Genomic DNA, 21,295 nt, shown 5'->3' with positions numbered 1-21,295 from the left:
CCAATATATCTGCTTCCTCTTTGTCCTAGTTTAGGGCAAATCTGGGAGAAAAACCTCTGGAAGGAGCCCCCAGAAAGCAAACCCCCATGGCCCCTTCCCCCTACCTGGTTTGGGAAGAATTTTCTCAGAGAGAAGTGGAAAAGAACCTGTTTAATTAACAAACAAAACACTCCCCAGAACCAAAAAATGGACAACACCAGATGACAACAAAACTCTTTCACCACTCTGAAGAGATGACAAATCCAAAAGTCTCTCTTGGGAATGATCCCCTGGGTCTGGGCGCTAGGGATTGCTCTGGGCACTGGGGATGGCTGCTGCAGATCACAGAGCGCAGGCTCCCAGTGCTCCTCGGTGTTTTCCAGGTCCCAGTCTGGAGCAGGTTGGATGGTATTCAGGAAGGGGAATGGAAAAAAAACAGTCCGGGGAAATAAAACTGGACTGCTTAGCTAAACTAGCTAACAAGCAAAAGCAAAGGCAAAAGCAGAAGCAGGAGCAAGAGCAAGCAAGCAAAGCAAGCAACCAAAAGCAAAATAAACCAGCCAGCACTAGCCTCTTCTAGACAGCCGACCATGGTGGGAGATGAGCCGGCTGATAACAAGACAAAGCAAACCTTCACTTTCAGAATCAGTTCTAAAAGCACAGAACATAATATCAAACATAACATCACCCTATGACACTCCTCCTCTTTCACTTTAGATAAGAGCATTTCATGGCATTTCAAACCAGAGAATGCTTTTGACCCAAGAGGATGTGATATTGTAACAGTGAAAGTGAGCAAGAGAGCAAGATCAAACCTGAAAATAAAATGACCAAAGGGGCTCTATCAAGCAAGTGTTACTGAGAAGCAAATTCACCAGAAAACAGTAAGGAATTGCAGGGTTTGATATCAGTGACAGAAATACTACAAGTAAGCACCACAGCATTAACTTGCCTGCTGCTGTCCAGAAACACAAAGAAAACACAGTCACAGAGCTGAAATGGTCAGACTTTTACATAACTGGTTATGCATATACACAGGGATTGCTTTTTTGCATCTGTGAGCAGGGGAAAAATTGGATTTAGGGTGGAAACCTGACCAACCCCATTATGTGGCCCCAAAGAAGCTCTCTAGTTATCGGAAAACCAGGAGGTCCCGTTGTTGCTAAGAGTGTTCCTCCCACATCCATCTTCAAACCAGGCTCCCGGGAGCTCACGCTCATTTTGGCTGACAGTATTTGCCTGGAAGACACTGAAGAGGGATGAAGGCTAGAGAATTCAGTTCCCAGTCTTTGAGATGAACACAAAGTTAATATTTAGTTGCTCTGGAAAAGGCCATCTGTGGATTTTACAGTTTATGATAGTTAGCAGTCTTGACAGTTGCAGATCTGGCAGTTTTGGAGGCCGACATCTGCTATTTAACCACTGAGCAAAGCTTTGCTGGCTGTGACCACACAAATGCTTTAAATTGCTCAAAGACCACTTTCATAACCTCCAGGAACAAGTAGGTAGCTTGGAGGTCCTGTCCAATCTCAGGAATTATCCTGGCAAGTGCTGACTTGGGAAAAGCTTCTAGACAGCCAAAACCCAATACATCTCAATGGATGCTTGTCTGTTGAAAAGACCTGCATTCATTTCAATATATGTTTATATGTGTCTCTTTCGTGGACCCTTATAGCACAGGTTTGGCACCCATGCTTTGCATCAGATTGTGAGTTGCATACCAACCAAATGACAGCCAAACGTATTCAGCTGTGTGTGTCTGGCACATATCCATATTTCTATTTCCTAGGAACCCAAGTACTGCCAGACACGTCAGGATTCTGTGCAGGACTGGAGGCTTGCTGAGGAGACAAAGTCACACCTCCAGCAATGAGGGACCTTTGTCACTCACTTTAAAAGGAGCAAGGACTCTCCTTGTCCCTGTCTCATCCTTGCTCATCTTCATTCCCCAAGCGACAGAAAACCAGGGAGGTGGGAGAAAGCTCTGACATTTTCTTATATTTAGTTTGTCAAAAGGTGGATTGCTCATTGTAGTTGCAATACAGAAGGAGCACAAAGCCACCCCACTTGCTGGGCTATGCTCTGCAGACTCCTCCAAACTGGCACCCTTGGATGATCTGTGCCACCCAGCCCAGACCCTTGCAAAGTGCCCCTTGGAGCTTGATTGGAATGAGCTCCTGGCACCGACAGAGCAGCAATGCTCCCTCTCACCCTGCCTTTCAGTGCCCACCCTTGCACAGGGGCTCAGCTCACTGTCTGGGCTCTAGCTGGATGCCCAGGGACACAGCTGTGGAGAGTCATGGCAGCTGCCAGGTTTTATTTAAGAGCAAGCTGCCTGCTGCTAAACCATATATGATGGAAATCTCACAGTACCCAGCAAGGGGCACTGAGGGAGCCAAGCAAGACACTGTAAACAGCATTTTCTCCTAATTTCTGAGGACAACGGTAGGCATGGCAATTACTGGAATAGTGAGCAAGATATCAGCTGACTCCTGGCCCTGCTGCTGGTGACTTGTGCAGCCCTGGGGACTGGTGTAGCTCAGGCTCACACCTGCCTTGAGTTTCCAGAGGCTCAAAAAAACATTTCTGAAGGTTATATGTAAAGCCATTAAGATGCTGTGAAATCCACAGAAAAGCTTCTGGACAGTGCCTAAGCTGGGGAATTTCAGACTTTGCACCCATTGAGCCCTTCTTTCTGCTGTCAAGGCCGAAATAATGGGAGTACCCATTCTAGGTTGCTTGACAATCAACATTATGGTGGCTTGAAGCGTCTACAGAGCAGGTCAGTCACAAACATCAAGCATGTGCACATTAAATAAACCTGTAGCCCTAGCAAGAGGGCTTCATACCTGAAATCTGTGATGGTGTTGCAGTTCATATGAGAGTACTGAAATACTTCCACAGTGAAAAAAATTGTTCTGGGACTGATATCTCCACCCAGTAAAATCACCTAGACATCTGTTACTCATTTTATGAAATATTTATTTATGGCTCCTCTGAACAATTCCTTGCTTGTTTTTATGTCATTGCTAATAGCTTGCTTTCCCAAGTTTTCCACATATTTGCAACACATGATGGTTCAAGATGAAGGTTTCCTAGTTCTTTGTGGTAGATTACTGTAGTCATCAGTCAAGGCATGCAAGCTTTCTAGGAAATTGCTGCAAAGCTATCTGTAGTTCCTTATTACGGTGTTTTTAAGGCTGTTCTGTGTGGGCATTCTCAGTTCAGTCAGAGAGAAAACAGAGTTTCTAACCAGGCAGAAGCCTGGGAAACAGTTGGGAAACGATGTAAATAATTCTTTATCTCCATTGTTGTTCACATTATTTATAGATAGGTTCTGCCACTGTGTGTCATTCACTGCACACCAATGGTGTGATATGTTTTTACTTCAGGACCCATAGAATTGGTCTGGGCGATGCTCTCTATAAAAGAGCGATGTATTTGAAATAAATCTGAGTTCTACTCTCAAACCTTCTGAAGTGGAGTCGTTTCATACCATCCTGCCTCAAGGGTGTCAATTCTGAAATGGCCATTTTCACCACTATACATCACACAGACACCAGGACAGTGATGCTGCCTTTGCACAGCGCCTTAACACATCCCAGAGCAATGATAGTTCCTCACTTGTCCCTACAAAGGCACAGGTCGTGCAATGGCACCAGCTGGCCAGAGGCCTGCTCAGAGGCACAGTTTCATTTTTGGATTAATTTTCTTGTCTCACTGGAAGGAGAAAACCCACTGAGGCTAGGAGAGAAAAGCAAACAATCCAAACCCCTATAATGTAATACTTACGTTGAAGCCAGCTATGAAGATTTAGATGTTATTTCCCCTTCTCAAACAGGGACTTGGAGTAAAACTGACCCTCACACTAAGCCATTTTGACCTCTTCATAAGCTTACACCAATAAACTGTGGAGGCTGTTACACTGCCTTATCTTGTTGGGATTGTAAACCTTTGAGCTCTAAATTCTACAACCCTAGAAATTCTTCCCTAGGCAAGATGGAATGGGACTTTCTATGCTTTTTTTTTTTAATGCACTGCAAGGTAACTTGCAGTTAAACCTGTGTTTCAGGTGGGAAAGCTGTAAGCCCATTTCACTAAGGAATCCTACACCTGGCCACATCCTGGAAGTTCTTGGCTGCAGGACCATGCTGGCTGGCCAGGAGCTGTGAGAAAATTCACACAGTGCACAAGGTGTATGGCAGGGCTGAGTGAAGACTGACACAGAGCCACGCCTGGCTTCCTCTGCCTGGGACTGTCTGCTGGCCTGAGCCACCTCGGGGTTTCACCATTTTGATCTGGCAAACTGCTCCAGATTTTTCATGGGAATTACTGATAGCAGTTGTGCAGGGCATTCAAGCCTAATCGTAATGAGATTGTTTTTCTTTTGCTGCCTTTTGCAAATCCCTCTAAGGGTATCCTGAAGTAGCAAAGAGGGCTTTGTCCACAAAGTGACGGTAGCTGAGCCCAACGCCCTGCAAACTCCTCTCAAAGGACAGAGCCAGAACAGGCCCAGCTCAGCTGGTGCCAGAGAGCAGCAGGCACAAAATAGCTGTCGTGATCTAAAGCCAGTGTAGGAGTTGAAGACTTGTCCTGTTTTACTCTTCTTCTCTGATATTTGCCAAAAGTGAAGCAGAAAGCTAACATTTCAATGCCCCTTCAGAAATTATTATGTCGTGGTTGGTATTTTCTAGAGAGCTTTTTGCTCTCTGCCCCCTCTTCCTCCCCCTACAGCAGCAGTTGGACACTTGATATCTTTTTACCTTTTTACAAGGGGAAAATCTCCACAGCTTCAAGAGCAAAGGCCCCTGAGGAGAGGCTGCACCAGCGACAGAACAGGACACAAAGTGGGCAGGAAGGTGCTGCTTTCCCTGCAGTGAGGAGCAGGGAAAAGGGAAGCTCCCCCAGGCTCACAAAGTGCTCACATTGCAGTGAGAGGTGGATGGCCCCAGACACTCCACGCCCCTCTATCCTGTACAGAGGACAATGCAAGAAGCTCTGAAGTTGGCTTTGGCATATGGTTGCATTCCCCCACCTGCAGTGGAATGGTGTTGCTTAAGGCATCACGTTAGGCAGGAATAAAATCCTTGCCTTTGCCTCCCTCAGCTCCTCATTTGGCTCTGGTCTGAGCTGGGGTACCTGCCCAGCTCAGTGCCTGCCTGACAGGCCTTGGTCAAGAGGAACATGAGGTTAAAGGCTGGCTGGGCCATGAGCTCGATTTGGGCAAGTCTGCAGGGCTGCAGGGTTCCAAACCTGTGTTGACTCTGCAGTCTGCGGAACAACCAAGCAAACCAGTCGTTCCCCAGTTCATAAGCAGGAAAACCCCTTTGCTCCTACCATCCAATAATCATCATTTTATGTCACATAGCAGCAGATTTCAAAGGGCTCTTTCACAGAAGAAGAAATGTTGGTCTGTCAAGGAGCTTCTCCACTATCTTGGAAGGACATGTTTTGCCATGGCTTTGGATTTTAATGGTAAAACAGTTTTGTGACCTGGGTGTATTGGTTGCATAAACTGATATGCTTGGATATAAACTGATATCCAATTTATGCATGGATTGCATAAACTGCTTTGGGGCCACAATGAAATGAATTTGGACAATGCCCATCTGAAGGATTTTTATTGATTTTCCCATTTGCCAACTGTAAATAAGGCAGCATCCTTGCCTGGTTGCTGGCAGGCTGCCCCTTCCCAGATCAGCATTACTCTGGTCTTTATAGAAAATACAAAATCAGATTTTTGTTTATTGTTCACAAATTATGTAACAGTCCCCACAGAAAACATTTGGTAATGATAAGTAGTCTTTGTATATCCTCATTACTCTGACCTTTAAAAATTCTGTTATTTACTGGTACATTCAGCCACAGATGTTCAGAAATTAACATTCCCAAGTAATGATAAGAATTTTCCTCAATCATCATTTCTGTTAGCATGATGGGGGAACATTACTCCCCACTAAGTGTATTCTGATTGCAGTGTTATCCATGGTACAACCTGAGTACACAATGTTAATGACATTAGTGAGAACAGAAATCCAGACATTACCGGTGCCTCACTGAAGACTCTCCACAGAACTTGACAAGGAGACTGAAGTACAGCAAGGGGGAATGGAAAAAGCAGAGGCAAACTCCCAGCAGTGATAGTCTCAGGCACATGGTGTGACTCTCAGGGATGGTGCTGTGCAGGGCCAGGACTTGTGCTTAATGATCCTTGAGGGTCCCTTCCAGCTCAGCTTGTTCTGTACTTCTGTGATCTTTGCTACTCCAGTTCCCAGACTACCAGCTGCCCCTCAGCTCTATGGCTGCCACTATAGGTATGGAAAGCCATTCCTCCCCACAGCAGTGTGATGCCTGAAATTCCATCCAAAGACTACAACAGCCTTTCCATCCCTCCCTGTGGGCTCCTGCAGTGTGCTGCTGCTGGTAGGAGGGATGGCAGCTCCATGGCTTTGTTACACATCACCTGGGTGTCCCCAAGGGACAGAACAGGGAGCATCAGGCCAGACCTCTTCTCTACCTATTTTATCATGGGTTTCTCAGCACCACAAGGAGAGACAGGAACAGGATGACAGCACAAGAAATACTTCATTACAAGGAGCTTCATTAAGAGTAAATAGGCAAGAACTGCTCAGAGCAGTGCACAGGACCTGGGGGAGGGGAAGAGTGGTGCTCTGCTAATTTTCTCATCAGACCCTTCTCTATTACTGTCTCCTGGCTCTTGCTCTGAAAGTCAAGTGGAATTGTCAAGAGGTATCACCTGTGATGTAAAGTGCAGTTTTCCTTCAAGATGAATGTAAATTTGCCACCTTCCTATTTGGAGCCTCTGGGACTGGGAGTCAGAGCTGCTGAATTGGAGGGGCGGAGGAAGAAATCACTGCTCTTTCCTCATCTTGTCAGCCCCACTAGACCAGCCCTTAACTGAAACAGAGATGGGAGAGCAGGCTCATTATCTGGTACCTTACAGAGCAGGTAAGGGGACCAGCAAGTGGTGCCTGCCCCACCCCCAGAGATGGAGGGAAACTTAAGGCATAGAAGAGGCTGTGTGATTATCCTCTTCCTCCTGTCCTGGGTGCAAGGAAATTAGAAGAGATTGTGGTCTGTCCTGATTTAGTCATCTTTAGAGTTAAAATGAACTCGAGCAGGATGCTTCAGACCTGCCCTCCTGCCATAAGCCCCATTAGAATTTGGTTAACAAGGAGCTGGAGCATCTGAGACTGCTGAAAAGCTTGTTGTGTGTATGCATTTCTGTGTGTGCCTGTCTTGGTGGCTATATAGAGATATGTTTAAAAGAAGGTTAATTGGTCTCCTGGGAACTATAAAGAACCTGTTAGGTTCCTCGGTGTGAGCAGTGACTGTATGAAGCCTAATTACTAAGCCTGAGTTATTCTTTTATATGGGGGGAGGGAATCTCTAAGGTTCTTATTAAAACCTACAAAAAGTCTAAGAAACTATGGAGTTAGAATTGATTTGTCCATGTTGCTGAGCAAATAGAAACATTGAGCTTTCCCCAGGAAATATTAACAGGGATGACATAGGCCTGACTTACACATCACTGTTGTGGGGATAAACAAACCATTGTTCTAAATTACAAGAACTGCAGGCCATAGACTTTCAGATAAGGTGCACTCCTTTTGCTTAGGGCAGGGAAAATTCAGGGGTGCCCTTTAAAAAAGAGCCATAACAAATCTATTTTCAGGCTAAATAAATTTGTAAAAAAAGGAAAGGAGTTTTGTTTGGAAAAATGTACATTGAAAGGAAAGAGAAAATAGTAATCAGAATAAGAATAAAGAGAAAAGGAAAAGAGGAACTCTAACATGGCTTTGGTCTGAAATAAAGAAAAGCACTTGCTTTGGATTTTTTCTCTAGATGTTGTTGAAGTTCTGCGGGTGGAAACAAAGCTTTGTCTATTTGGAGGAGGGAAAGCATAGACAGGAGCAGCTCACAGCTCACTGCCCATGTTTGGCACGCAGTTGTGAAGGAATTCTCACAGAGTAATACCTGCAGTTATGACAACTGCAGTGATGCCATTCCCACCTCTGCCACCCACAGCCAGCAACAGCAGGGCTGTAACACAGATACTGCCATGTTGCTACACCTCTGACACCAGTCTGGACATGTTCATGTGAGGCAGAGTTATTGAAAGTATAGCCAGTCCTTTCCTTTCCTTTCCTTTCCTTTCCTTTCCTTTCCTTTCCTTTCCTTTCCTTTCCTTTCCTTTCCTTTCCTTTCCTTTCCTTTCCTTTCCTTTCCTTTCCTTTCCTTTCCTTTCCTTTCCTTTCCTTTCCTTTCCTTTCCTTTCCTTTCCTTTCCTTTCCTTTCCTTTCCTTTCCTTTCCTTTCCTTTCCTTTCCTTTCCTTTCCTTTCCTTTCCTTTCCTTTCCTTTCCTTTCCTTTCCTTCTTCCTCTTCTCTTTTCTCTTCCTTTTTCATTATTTTCCAAGGATCAACAATAAAGAACTTTAAGTATGGGCGTCTAACCCTGTGTGATGTGCCCAAGGTCAGACACAATTTCTGTTGCAGCAGAAAAGCCATGCCAGAGCTCCATGTCCATAATTGTAAGACCTTCCTCCTTCTTCTTGTCTTATGGGAGGTTTAATTCTGATTCAGAACAAAAAAATCCTCATAATTGGCACAACCTCTGTGAAAAATGTAACTCTGTTCATTAAGAGCTTTGCAGTGGCCAGGGACTACTTGAAATACACTGTATGGGGAAATAGCCTCTGTATTTCATAAACATGCTCTGTAAAAAAATAACAAGTCTAAGAAAAGCTCATTTAAAAACCTAGCTATGAGAGAAGAGGGTTACAATGAGAAGCAGAAAAAAGGCTGAGTAGTGGGCGAGTTTTCTTGGCATAAACCCATGCATGATAGACTTCACACACAGTTTGATAGACTCAAAGCTCTAAAAAATTAGTTTACTGCATTTTCCCTCACTGCTTTTCTTTTACTTTCTACTACCTCTACTAAGCACTGCATAATGGTCTGTTTGCCACGGTCTCAAAGACTTTTTACTTCCAATGTCAGGTCAGCACCCTTGAGAGGCATGGATACAGAGAATTATGACATTCTTAAAGAAATAACAGAGTTTAGGGAGCACTTTTTTTTTTGCTTAAGATAAATGTTCTGTTCAACTGTAATCAGTTATTCTTAGCAAAACTGTATCATTCCCCACGGTTTTTGCTCTGTGCTCTGCTACTGCTTTTCTTCCAAACAGATACTGCAATTCTGGTCCCTCTGAATGGAATCTAACATTGTTTTTCCTGGACTAATTTAAGGGAGAGCAACAAAACACAAGTAACTCAAAATGCATTCCTAAAACTTGAGGTGAACTCAAGTAACCACTGCTTTCCAAAAGGCACCAGAAAAGCCTCCAACCTGTGGGAAGCAAGCAGCAAACCTGTCAGCATTACAGATAATGTTGCAGTCTGCTTCTTTCTGACTTTAGCATCTTTATCTTACCACTAATACCAGCACCTGAAAAATTTGACAGATATTATTCATGAAAACTGAAACAGGATGTCTGTGCAAAGATAACATTACTTGATTTGAAATGAGTGCTTATCTAATGCTGCCTCCTCCCTGGCACCCTTGCTTGCTGCCACTTTCAAATGATGCATTCAGGTAAATCCCTCCACAATCACAGACCAGCATTCTCTGCAGAAAATATACTGGAGCAGGACTACCAGGAAAAAAAATCTGGCCACAACAACCTCCCGTGCAGCACTGCTGGTGCACAGTAAATGACTGAAAACAACCAGAAAATGTGACTCTTGCCTTGACCAAGCTGAAAGAGGTTTTGCATCAAGAGTAATGAATATAAAGCCCATGTGTTATGCCCCAACACTGAAGATGCTGAAGACGGATTTCCAACAGCTCTGCACTCATGGCAGCACAGCTGCTGCTGTGACACTCCACAGCCAACAGCACGCTCCTTCTCTATTTCCCATCAGGCTGTCATTGAATTCTTTCCTTTGTACCTCTTCTCTAAGTGTCTTCTTAGAGAACACCACTGCTTGGGAGAATGCCCCAGCACAGGTAGATGTTGCAGCTTGCTGTAAAGTAGCTGTTCTCATCTGACAGCAGGTGACTCTGCCTTTCTCCCAGCTCTTACCATGAACTGTTGAGATGTCCTTTCTGAGCAGAAGCCACAGTAAACTGTGCTGCAGTTCATAGCTGCAGATGTGTCTGCATGCATGAGGGCTTCTGGGCTGTCTCCAGAATATGCTGGACAAACAAATGTATCACCTGACCTTATATTCTGAAGTCCCCTCTATTTGCAAATCTTAGTACCAGATATGTAAACATGAGATAACATAAGCATGGCCTTTACACAAAAATCTTGTAAATTCTAATACGCATGTGCCCATTTAAAATCAGAAAATAGGTTTTGAAGACCGGCTGTCCATCAGTACTTTGTCAGAACTCCCAATAAATGCAAAGGTCTGACCTTTTCCCCCAGACAATTTCCTTTCTATAACAACAGGAAGACCCAACCAAGCAGTGAATTTCTGTGAGGATTACTGCACTTCTTGGGTGGCTGATACGACCTGGCCTCTGGCAGCAAGCCATGCTATGTACTCCAGAAGTGCACTGCATTTCAGAGGTTATTGCTTGCACATTACTGCCGAGCAAGTGAATGCTCCAAACGCTGGAACAAATTCAAACGTCTTGAAAAGAGATATCTTCCTCAGCCCTGGCATTCGTGTGCCATGGCTGTAAATTACGCCCAGAGTGTTCATTTTCTTTTTAAATGTGTTCTCATCTTGTAATAATTAATGGTGTCAGGTTACTGGTGTGAAAAAAGCCTGACTTTACAACAACGATGGATTAATGAAGTAACAGTCATGGCTGGAGTAGCAGCAATAAATTGTTAGAGGAGCGACATACCTGAAGCAATACTTTCAAAGGCTTTAAATTATTTAAGTTTCAATGTCGCTCATAAATATTGGCTTTTGTAATTAATATTTGTTTCTGTGTTAAAAATGGCAGTAAACAGCTCTGGCAAGAACAAGTCTCTTGCTGATGAGCATGGGGAAGTAATGTGCCTGTGCTTTCCAAGACACATGCTTGTCTTCCCCAGGGATGCCAATGTTCATCTGTAGGTCTCTGGGCTTCTCTATTTGGGGATATGACATTCAAACTCCACAGACTCAGAAAGTTTTAGAAGCCATGGCACTGAGTTCACAGGTCCAGATATCTGCTTTTAAAACTGTTAAGAAGTGAGAAACTCTTGAAGATGGCAAAATGGGAAAAAAGCAGAGTGCAATTTCTACCTATGATAAATTTTTTAATTTAATCCATTTTAGTATTCAATATTATATGGCATGAAATGGAAGAAGAATACAGACAAAGCCCTGCAGATCTATTGGGAGGGAAGAAAATCTCATATAAAACATTGGGAAGCTTATTTGATGTCAAAGAGCACTGGATCAGGCTTTTGGAAGCCATACCAAAGGACAACGTAAAGGGGAAAAAGTATATTCTCTTAAATTATAATGTGTCTGACAAGAGAGTCGTAATTGCCAACATAAACTGATATAAAAAATTGACTGCTGACATCAATGGAATTAGATCACTTTGTAACTGATGAAGACTCTGTATCCATTTCCCAATACTTGCAATCAAATAATTAGGTATTGTTAGTTATTTTCAATAAGACTGATGATTGATGACAAAAAAAATCCTTTGAAAATTACAGGAATTCTGTCAAACACCAACTCAATTCAGACCATACAGCACAACTAATATTAAACCTTTTTGTAAAGCAAATGGGACCTAAAGAAAAGACACTAAAACCATTGAGAAGCTTCACAATTAAATAAAATCCTCTTCTTTCTCATTGAATGCTTTGTTTTCCATACTAGAGATAATCTTCACTGTATTCTCATCATGGCCTCACACTCTTCCTTCATCTCCATCAAGACTTTCATCAGGCTGTGATCTGTCCCATGGGTCACCTTCATAATATTATAGGCCTTTAAGAAAGAATAGAAATGGACATGTTAGTCATTGTGCAGACCATGCAAAGGGGCTGGACACTGGAGCAGGGTGGGATGTAAGAACTTGTCCTCAAGTGGTTGGCACCTCGGGGCTTGAATGCATGGCATGGTTGAAATAGGAGTGAAGCATCCTAAAGTGCATGGTGATTTGTTCCTGCCAAAGAAGGAGGCATTGACACATTATTCCTAGGTTTTAAAACCCACAAATAAGTTGCACAGCTGGGTGTATGGGATAGCAGAGAAAGATAATTTTGCACTGAGACATGAAGGCCATTTCAAGATTGGTCAACACCCAAGGTTTTTGATACATTATTTAAAAGATGACTGTGATATTCATGATGTTAGGAGCCTGAAAGTACTGGAAAAATAGAAATAGATTAATGCTTAACACCTGGAATAAAGTACCTTAACTCTAACAGGAGCAACTATACATAGCATCAAACAAATAAGTACATTAATAGTTTCACTGTCAAAAAGCATGCAGGGAATGGGTCTTTGCTACTTTTGCCAGGGACTATTTTCCCTGTTTGTCATCTTCTACTGCTGGGCAAATTTACACTTGCTGACATTGCCTGTAGTATTGCTGATTTCCTGCCACATATTTGTCTGCAATGCTCTTTGCCCAGCTCCTGTTTAGATCATCACTTTTCATATGGCATTTCTGCTTCTTCCTTCTATGAAATTCCTCCTGCAAGGAAGGAAGTCCTAGATGGAAGCTGACTCAGCACTTCTGAAGATAGAACAAGGGAGATAGTAGTGCACTGGCAGAAGAAAAGATCAGAGATTTTTCATCATCCTAAACAGAAGAATTGCAAAAAACTAAATGCAGCCTATGTTTCAAAGGGTTCCTTGTCCAGTAGCTGACAAAATTCAGGTAAATTGGCTTTGAATTGCAGCACTTTTTCTTGGGGAAGAAATGTTGAGGAAGAGACATCATTTAAATTGGATGGACAAAAGTAAATATATATTTTGGTGGAATGAATGAAAGCCTACTTCCAAATAATGAAGACTGGCAGGCATATGGAAATTGCAGCACAGTTTATTTTTGGGTCAAATTTGCTAATTCTTAAAGGAGGGAGGCAGCACAAGACTGAAAGAACAAGTTGAAATATCAGTCAAAACAAATCACAGTGAGCAGAGCTCTAAAAAGAGTCAAATATGTTTTAAGCTACCACAGTGCCCTACTACTAAATTTACACAGTTAAGAAGAATGATGGAAAAACTTTCATTGCTTTTAGAAATGGCAAAGAAATGTGAAACAAAATCAGAAATGCTATATTTTTGTAACATGCAGCTGCACCCAGAGTAACTAGAAGGGAACAGGATCACCCTAGAGCAAAGTGGCTGGGTGAATTGGTCCTGGATCCTGAAAAATTGGTGCACAGTGCTTGCATGCACTATCCCAGAAAGCTGATGGATTTATTGTGAATGATGTATGCTAAGAGCTGTGCATCTGGATACATCTGAGTGACAGTCCTGAGGCAGCTGACTTGGATCTTCAGCCCCAGTACAGGATAGAGATCAGGCTCATAGTGATGCACTTGGACCCTAACACCCTGAGATGCACAGCCAGAGATGTCTGTATATATGTACCTCCATTAAACACCAATAATCCTTAATATCAAACCTAATATTGAGTTAATGCTACCATTTCTGGCTTTCTCCCACCTTCAGCATTTTCTTTCCACTTCTTTTTTTTTTTTTCTTTTTGTAAGTATGGCAGACAAAAGCACTCAGTCTTTATACTTTTGTTTCCTTGTAGAAAATCATTCTTATGCAATGTACCATCTCACACACTGCTGTACAAGTCAGAACCAGCTGCATCAAAGTTAGAACAGCAATGACTTGGGTAATCCCTAAATTCAACTGGTATTAAGCTATGTAGCTATTTTGGTAAAGGTCAGTGCAAAACTGGGAATAATTTCAGCTCCAGTGCAAGGAATTGTTTTACTGGACAGAAGCAGGACATGGGCTCTCTGCCTACTCCCCTGCTCTCAGTCCCACAGCTCACTGGCAGAGCTGAGGCTGAGCAGATTTGAGTGGTCCGTGTGGTCTCCTTTTCAGCTAAAAGAGCAAATCTAATTATGAAAAGCTACAACAACAACACAGGCCACAGTGTCATCAGCTACACCCTGTCTCCCTGAAGAATATAAACCCCATCAGTGCAGAGGTAGGGCTGCTGCTCCATGAATGTAAATGAGGAGCAATGCAGGTGTTTGTGCCTGATTTGCACGGAGATGGAACAGGATGCCCATGGCTGTGAGCAGCTGCAGGATGGCACAGCTCTGTCGCAGGGAAAGAAGGAAGAAAATGGCCATGTGCCAGAGTGGCAGGAAGTCTAGTCTAGTATTTCAGAGGGAATATCTGTGCTTTTCCATCTCTCTTAATTGAAGACTACAGGTTGTTAAAGCAGGCATAGGAATACTATCAATGACAGCTGGTAAACAATTCAGTGCTTGAAGCAAACGCCTAGAGAAGGAATTTCTTCAGTGTTGCTCTGATACCTGGGAAGGATTTTTACCCAAATTCTTGTGCTTTTTGCCTCCACAACAGGGATTTCTATAAGAAGGGAAGTTGTACAGTACATGTAGTAGACGTTCATGAGACAACCCATCAGCTCATGGGGGACAAAAGTACTCCCATGACCAGGCCATGTCAGGCTCTTCAAATTGCTTTTCAGATTGGGCTCCAGTTTCTGTCTTTTGCTAACAAAAGCTTTCCAGATCTATAACTCAATCTGTCCTCTAATACATCTTTCATTATATGTATATAAATTTAAAAATAATATGTTGGTTGTAAAATAAACCAAGGGCTACCTTCAGTTTTCATTCCAGTGGAGTATTGCTTCTCTGTAAAACTTCCATTTCAAAATCTAACAAATAAGATTCTGCAGGGCCTAATGTAAGTTTAGGGGTGATTTCTTTCTAATGGGCAACATAAAGCCCTCCACATTATTTAAACCTTCTTCGGGGGTGCAGAGCAGAGAGCTAAACCCATAGGGCCCTAAGAGCAAGGTGGTTAGGATAGTGATTAATATTTTTGTGTCACAGAGAGCAGCAGTGAGGGCTCGGCTGCAGAGCCAAGAGAGATCTACTGGTCTTAACAGACCATGTATCTGCTGCAGAGGCTGTCAATCCCCAGCAGCTCTGAGGCTGTGCCTGATTAAACAGGATTTATATGCGAGGTGAATTCCACTCAGATCCCAATTTCTCTGCACCTTCCATATCCTTATTCCTGATGCCACAGTGAAATTAGTCTGACGAGGGTTCCAACAGGGTACTGCTATTCAGTGTCAGAGTGTATTAAGAAGAGTAATGAAGCAGAGAAGGTAATGGAGTTTCTGCTCTGAGCATGTGGCATGCTCTGTTGACACTTCTAATCACAAAGTGGCAAATTGTGTTCTCATATAACTCTAGGACATTATCTGACTAGTATTAGGAATCAGATCCTTTAGTCACAACAAACTGGGAATTATATCTTCCTCTAATTTGTTCCGGTGTAGACAGCAAGGAAGGGAATCAGTTGCAGAGCTCATCTGAAGAAGTTACATGGAGAAACAGGATGACAAGAAGTTCTTGCTCCTCTCAGCTGTGCTCCCAGGGAAGGGGAGTTCAGTCTCTCCTTCTCCCACACTTGGGTGAAAAAGGGGAGGCTGAATAGGGAATAGGCAAAGCCATGACAGGATTCTACACCTCAGTTGTAAAGCACCCACTGTGTCCTTGTGGAGCACCAATGGCTTGGAGCCTCTGTTAGAGGATCACTGAAGTATGACACAGAAGGGCAAGCAGCACCTTAATGTCCCTTTGCAGAGAAAGTGGAGGTCACAGCCTAGAAAAGGTTTCTGTGTTAGGCATTGCTCAGTTTCCAAAGGACCATAGAGTAGCAATCTGGCTTGCAATGGGCAGCTTCTTCACCAAAAACATATAAACCCCCATTGCAATGTCCACCTTCGCTGACCAGCATCATTTATTTTTCTCTAGGGGAATTCACTCCAGTTTAATCTAATGAAGTATCACATTAGAAATGCAAATAGAAGAATGCCTGTTGATATAACTATAGCAGTGTCAAGGAAAACAGAAGCTCCTCTGACTGGAATCTCATTCCATTGCTAAAAGGGAAAGTCTGAATGTTTGGAAATTAGCAATATTTTTGGGGAAGAGCAGAGAGATTACCTGGCACATGACAGATCTATGATATACTTCTGAATATCACATAAAAATAAATTTATTATTCTTCTGTCTGCTTTATAATGATAAGAATTGGCTATAATATAAGTAAAATATATCAAGTGAAGGTTTAAATTTTACCAAGACTTAGCAAGAGTGGCACCATATTAAATACTAATTTATTACTTCAAGATATGAAAATTATTCAGCTTGCATCATTAATCAGATGTTAGAACCACAGAGATATGGAAGTTGAAGAAAAGGTAAGTACAAAATACTAATACCTAGAGAGTCATGACTGATATTATCTTTACAGGGGACCTGGGCAGGAGTGGAAAAGCACCCCTCCCTCACCTCCATGGAGACCCCCATTCCCTTCTACCCCAAGCAGTTACCACAAAGCACTTTACATAGCATGAACATTAATTGAAGGGAATGTAGAGCCAAATTCTTCACTTCCTTCCAACCCTGGTGCCAGAACTGGGCCTGCTCCTGCCCAGCAGACACAAGCAAGTGGCTGGGCCAGGTGGCTTTTGGCAGCACCCAGCAAAGGCAACAAGGAGCTGTGTCAGGAACTGGAGGTGAGCCAAGAGACAGGACAGGGAACCACATGGAGTATGTAGTGTCTTCAGGGCAAGCTGACCACAGAATAAACGATAACATAAGAGAATAAGACCTTTTTGAAGGAAACTAAAGGCAGCACATCTTCCAGAGGGAGCAAAGCACCCCAGCAGTGATTGAGGGCCTGAGATGGGAGGCAAGATTCTACATCCTGAGGACACGTTGCACATGGAAAGGGATTATTTAATATACTTAAGATGATACTAACAGCAATATAACAGCAGGACAAATAAGAGCCTGAGGTGCAAGGAAATGAATATAAAAGTCAGCTCAGGTACAAGCGGGATGGCTTAAAGCTGAAATGTAACTAACAAAGCACAGCTGCAAAACCTGATCAAAGATGATGAATGATAAGAAATATAAGGGATCAAGGGACATGCCTGTAGATTTCAGTTTGGCTCACAATAAAATATACACATTAAAGACAAAGTTTTCCAGCCTGAAATCACAGAATCCAATAGGGAATAAAGAGGGTAGAAACTGCAGCTCTCCTTCTGTTCTAGTACTTTCAGTGCTCTCAGAATCACATTGCTATGGGAATAAGGAACATACGAAGCACTGAGATAATTTATCTCTTCAGAACTAATAGTAATTTTTCATCCAGGCACCTCTGAGCTATCAAACTGTAATTAGCTGTGACTGATGCTGGAGAATGTCAGTGCCTGAAATGCTTTGCTGAGCAACAGTGACCCATCACCACACCCAGCTGCATCCTGGGGAAACACCACTGGTGGAAGAAGTGGTGAGGAGCATCCAAACGGATGAGGGGGGAACAGCAGTTTTAGGGGAAGCAAGGGAGGGGGATAGAGAAAAAATATTTCACCACACTGACCTGTTTCAAGGTTTCCAGTGCCTGAGGAACCATGCCTTGACTGTACTGCAGTTTGCCCACTCGCATCAGCTGGACAGCCCTCAGTGGATGGAAGCCAGGATAATAGAGTCTGTAGAGAAAAAAGGAAGAAAATGTGTCACTATCAGCTCTCACCTTCACAGTCACTGCCTCTGCGGAGAGCTATTAGGGTGGGACTGCAAAGTCATTGTGAATCCTAATAAGGTACTCAGAGAAAATTAGCTGCAATACTGAGAAGCATGAAATACTGAGGGGAATTATCAAATTATTACTCTCCATCCCAGAGGAATGGCTTTAACATTATCCTGCTAGCAAGTGACGGGAGTGGGATTATTTAATTTGCTACTGTTGGATAATACAATAGCATTTACTGTACTTAGTGTTGCAAGCAGAGGTCCTTGACAATTTTGGGTCTCTGGAGAGGCATAATTTTAAGAGGAAGCTTCAGCAGGGAACTCAGTCCTGGATTGTCCAAGATAAAGGAGCGGGACTGCAGTGAAAGCCGGTATGTAACATCATGACCACTACTTCTGAGGGTTTGTATGCTGCTCCCTGTTGCATAAAAAGAACTGGTTCTGCACATTCAAGGAAACATCTAAGACTTGGCTTGTTCATCTACACGAGGTATCTGCTAGTATGAGGATACATTCCTGTTCTTAATTAATTTCAAAGAGGTTACGTAAAAAAAAAAAGCAACAGAATTATGCTTTCTTTTTTCTAGGGTGTAGATGGAGAGTGTTATCATCACTAATTGCTCTCAAGATGCTCCTGAAGTAGTCATGGTGGCTGCTCCACATTTTTAAATTTCACTGTCCCTTGACTCACCAAATGTGTATATTGCACCCCAGCCCCATGTTCTGGATCATGATATCTTGAAAATGCAACCTGGGGACTGCAAAAATCCATGGATGTTAACTTGCCTGGAACTGGTCATCAGGAAACATGAGGTGAAGGGACACACTTGGAAATTAAGTTACTTACAAAAGACCTTATATATTTTTTTACTAACTATCCCAGAATCACAGAATAGTTAGGGTTGGAAGAGACCTCTGGAGATCATGTGGTCCAACCCTCCCATCAAGGCAGGGTCACCTAGAGCAGGTAACAAAGGAACTCATCCAGGTAGGTTTTGAATGTCTCCAGATGGAGAATCCATGACTTCCCTGGACAGCCTGTTCTAGTGCTCTGCCAACTTAAATGGAAAGAAGTTCTTCCTCATGTTTTAGTTTATGGCCAGCAGTCCTTGTCCTGTCACTGGGCACCACTGAAAAGAGTCTGGCACCACCCTCTTGGCACTCTCCTTTCAGAGGTTTAAATGCATTAATGAGATCCCCTCTGAGTCTTCTCCAGACCGAAAGGCCCAGCTCCTGCAGTCTCTCCTCACAAGAGATGCTCCAGACCCCACATTGTCTTTGTGGCCTCTGTTGGACCCTCTCCAGTAGCTCCTTGTCTTTCTTGTGCTGAGGAGCCCAGAACTGGACACAGTATTCCAGAGGTGGCCTCATCAGGGCTGAGTAGAGGCGCAGGATCATCTCCCTCAACCTGCTGGCCACTCTTCCCGATGCTCCCCAGGACACCATTGGCCCTCCTGGCCATACAGGCACTGCTGGCTCATGGACAACTTGTCACCCACCAGGAGCCCCAAGTCCTTCTCGGCAGAGCTGCTCTGCAGTAGGTCAGTCCCCAGTTTGTGCTGGCACTTGGGGTTATTCCTCCCCAGGTGCAGGACCCTGCACTTCCCTTGCTGTACCCCGTTCTGCTGCTCTCTGCCCAATTCTCCAGCCTGCCAAGGTCCCACTGAATGGCAGCAGAGCCTTCAGGGGATCGGCCACTCCCCCAGTTCAGTGTCAGACTGGCTGAGGGGCCTCCTGTGCCACTGAGAAACAAGTTGGACAAGAATGGACCCAGTATTGATCCCTGAGGAATGTCAGTGACTACAGACTATGCAAATGAAAGAACAAAAGCCTTAAGCACAGCTCACCAGAGACAAACATCCTACTTGATCAAAGAGCATTTTTTTCCTCAAGTACACCAGCAGTTGTGCTTAAGCAGTGTCTAAAAATACAAAATGAGTCATAACTTCAGGAAGAATTGCCAATAAGCTTTCCAAAATCTACTTTTTGAAGAACATATTTTTTTTGTGTTTATGCCAAACCTATGATCATCAGAGTTCAGGGTAACTGTTAATTAATGATACAACTGCAGTCAGGAAGACACTTAAATTTGCATGAATATGATTAAAAGCATGCTAAGACAATAAATGATGTGAAGTTTTACAATGTACAAGAATCTTCTGGTAAGTCTGCATGTAAATTAATAAGTTACCTTTCTCTGTTATATTTCACTAATAAAAATGCAAACACAATTAAATACAAGGAATTGTTTAAATGGCAGCATAACTGGCTGTCCTTATAAATCTCTAATTAGGATGTGCAAATATAATGAAAAATGTTTTCATACCCAAATTCCCCTATTCCACTGATCCCACGCAGTTTCAGTGAAGACATACAGAAATACATGGAAAGCATGCCTGGCAGGATCTCAGCAGCAACAGCTTTTGATCTGCCAAAGCCTCTCATGAAACAGCAGAAGCCAATTCCTCAATGAGAATAATCCATCCTGAATTGCCACAAGCACCTCCTGCTCAGCCCCCTTGTGGCTTGCAGTTCAAAAAGGCTGAAAAGCCAGCAGACAAGAGAGAAGACAAATTATAGCACTTATCTCAGTCCACTGACCGCTCAGGAACTTCAAGGGTCTGGTCAAACAAACACTAGGAAAATATCAGTAGATTTATTTTTAAAATTTGTTTCTGGTTATTATATCAACATGGTGCTATCTGATATTAGTGAAATAGGGAGAAAATGCAGAGTTTTTGGTGTGAATTAATGAAGAGTAATAGAAATTCCAGCACTAACATGGACACAAATGGAAATAATGAGCACATGCACATCTTCGTAAAAATTGAAAAGAAAATGTCTATATGCTTGCATCCGTCTGCTCTCCTCTGTGACTCCTGCAAAAGAAGGGGTGAAAATGTCATTTCCTCTACTTTGTACCACCAAAAGGCCAGGATGCTTGGGAAGGATCATGGCCACAGGAGAAGGTGCCAGGGAGACAAAGATTTTTGCATGAGATGATACTCCATCTCTGTAGGCCTCATTAGACAGTTTCTGCTGTATCCTGACAGCTCTGATGCTTTTGCCTCTGTTCTTTCACAGCCGCTTCACATCTCTGTCATTCCATGTCTTTATCTTTCATCCCATCGACCATCTTTTTAATCTTCCTTTCCTCACCCTTCTGAATAACCAGCCCCATTCTGATACCAACACAAAGAGGATCCTGCCTCGCCTGCAGCCAAAAAAGGGGTGGCAGCTCAAGCAGGAAACTCCAGGCTGTGCTTCAGCTCATCAATGTGGTGCCTGGTAAACTTCACTCAACACAATGTGGGTCCATCAGAATTCAGAATATGCCCCTCCATGCAAATGTGTTTCCTTCTATAGATCATGCATTCACCTGCAGTCACTAAAGGGCTAGGGTTGTGGTATATGCAATACCAGGGAAAACAGGCAGCAATTTAGCAATGTCAGGTACCCAGCCCAAACTACCAACCGTAAACTAAAGCAAGTGAAAGCTTAAGATGAGGACAGAGAAGGAGTAAAATGTGTGAAATGAGGAGCCCTAT

General features: G+C 43.2%; 1 protein-coding gene across 5 annotated transcripts in view; it reads right to left on the bottom strand.

Annotated features, from left to right (window-relative positions):
* Positions 1 to 11,243: 11,243 nt before the first annotated feature.
* SMYD3 (SET and MYND domain containing 3) overlaps positions 11,244 to 21,295 on the bottom strand; it is a 385,012-nt gene continuing 374,960 nt past the window's right edge. For all 5 annotated transcript variants that reach the window (XM_012572411.5, XM_072927229.1, XM_072927227.1 and 2 more), the window contains 2 exons: positions 17,596 to 17,704; positions 11,244 to 11,952 (listed from right to left, as the gene is read on the bottom strand). In XM_012572411.5, coding sequence (XP_012427865.4) covers positions 11,851 to 11,952; positions 17,596 to 17,704 — 211 coding nt within the window. In that variant the 3' untranslated portion in view covers positions 11,244 to 11,850. The remainder of the gene's footprint in view (positions 11,953 to 17,595; positions 17,705 to 21,295) is intronic.

This window comes from Taeniopygia guttata, chromosome 3 (genome assembly GCF_048771995.1).
Source record: "Taeniopygia guttata chromosome 3, bTaeGut7.mat, whole genome shotgun sequence".
NCBI classification, from domain to species: domain Eukaryota; kingdom Metazoa; phylum Chordata; class Aves; order Passeriformes; family Estrildidae; genus Taeniopygia; species Taeniopygia guttata.
Note: the sequence above shows the minus strand (reverse complement) of the source record. Positions and strands in the feature narration are given on the sequence as shown.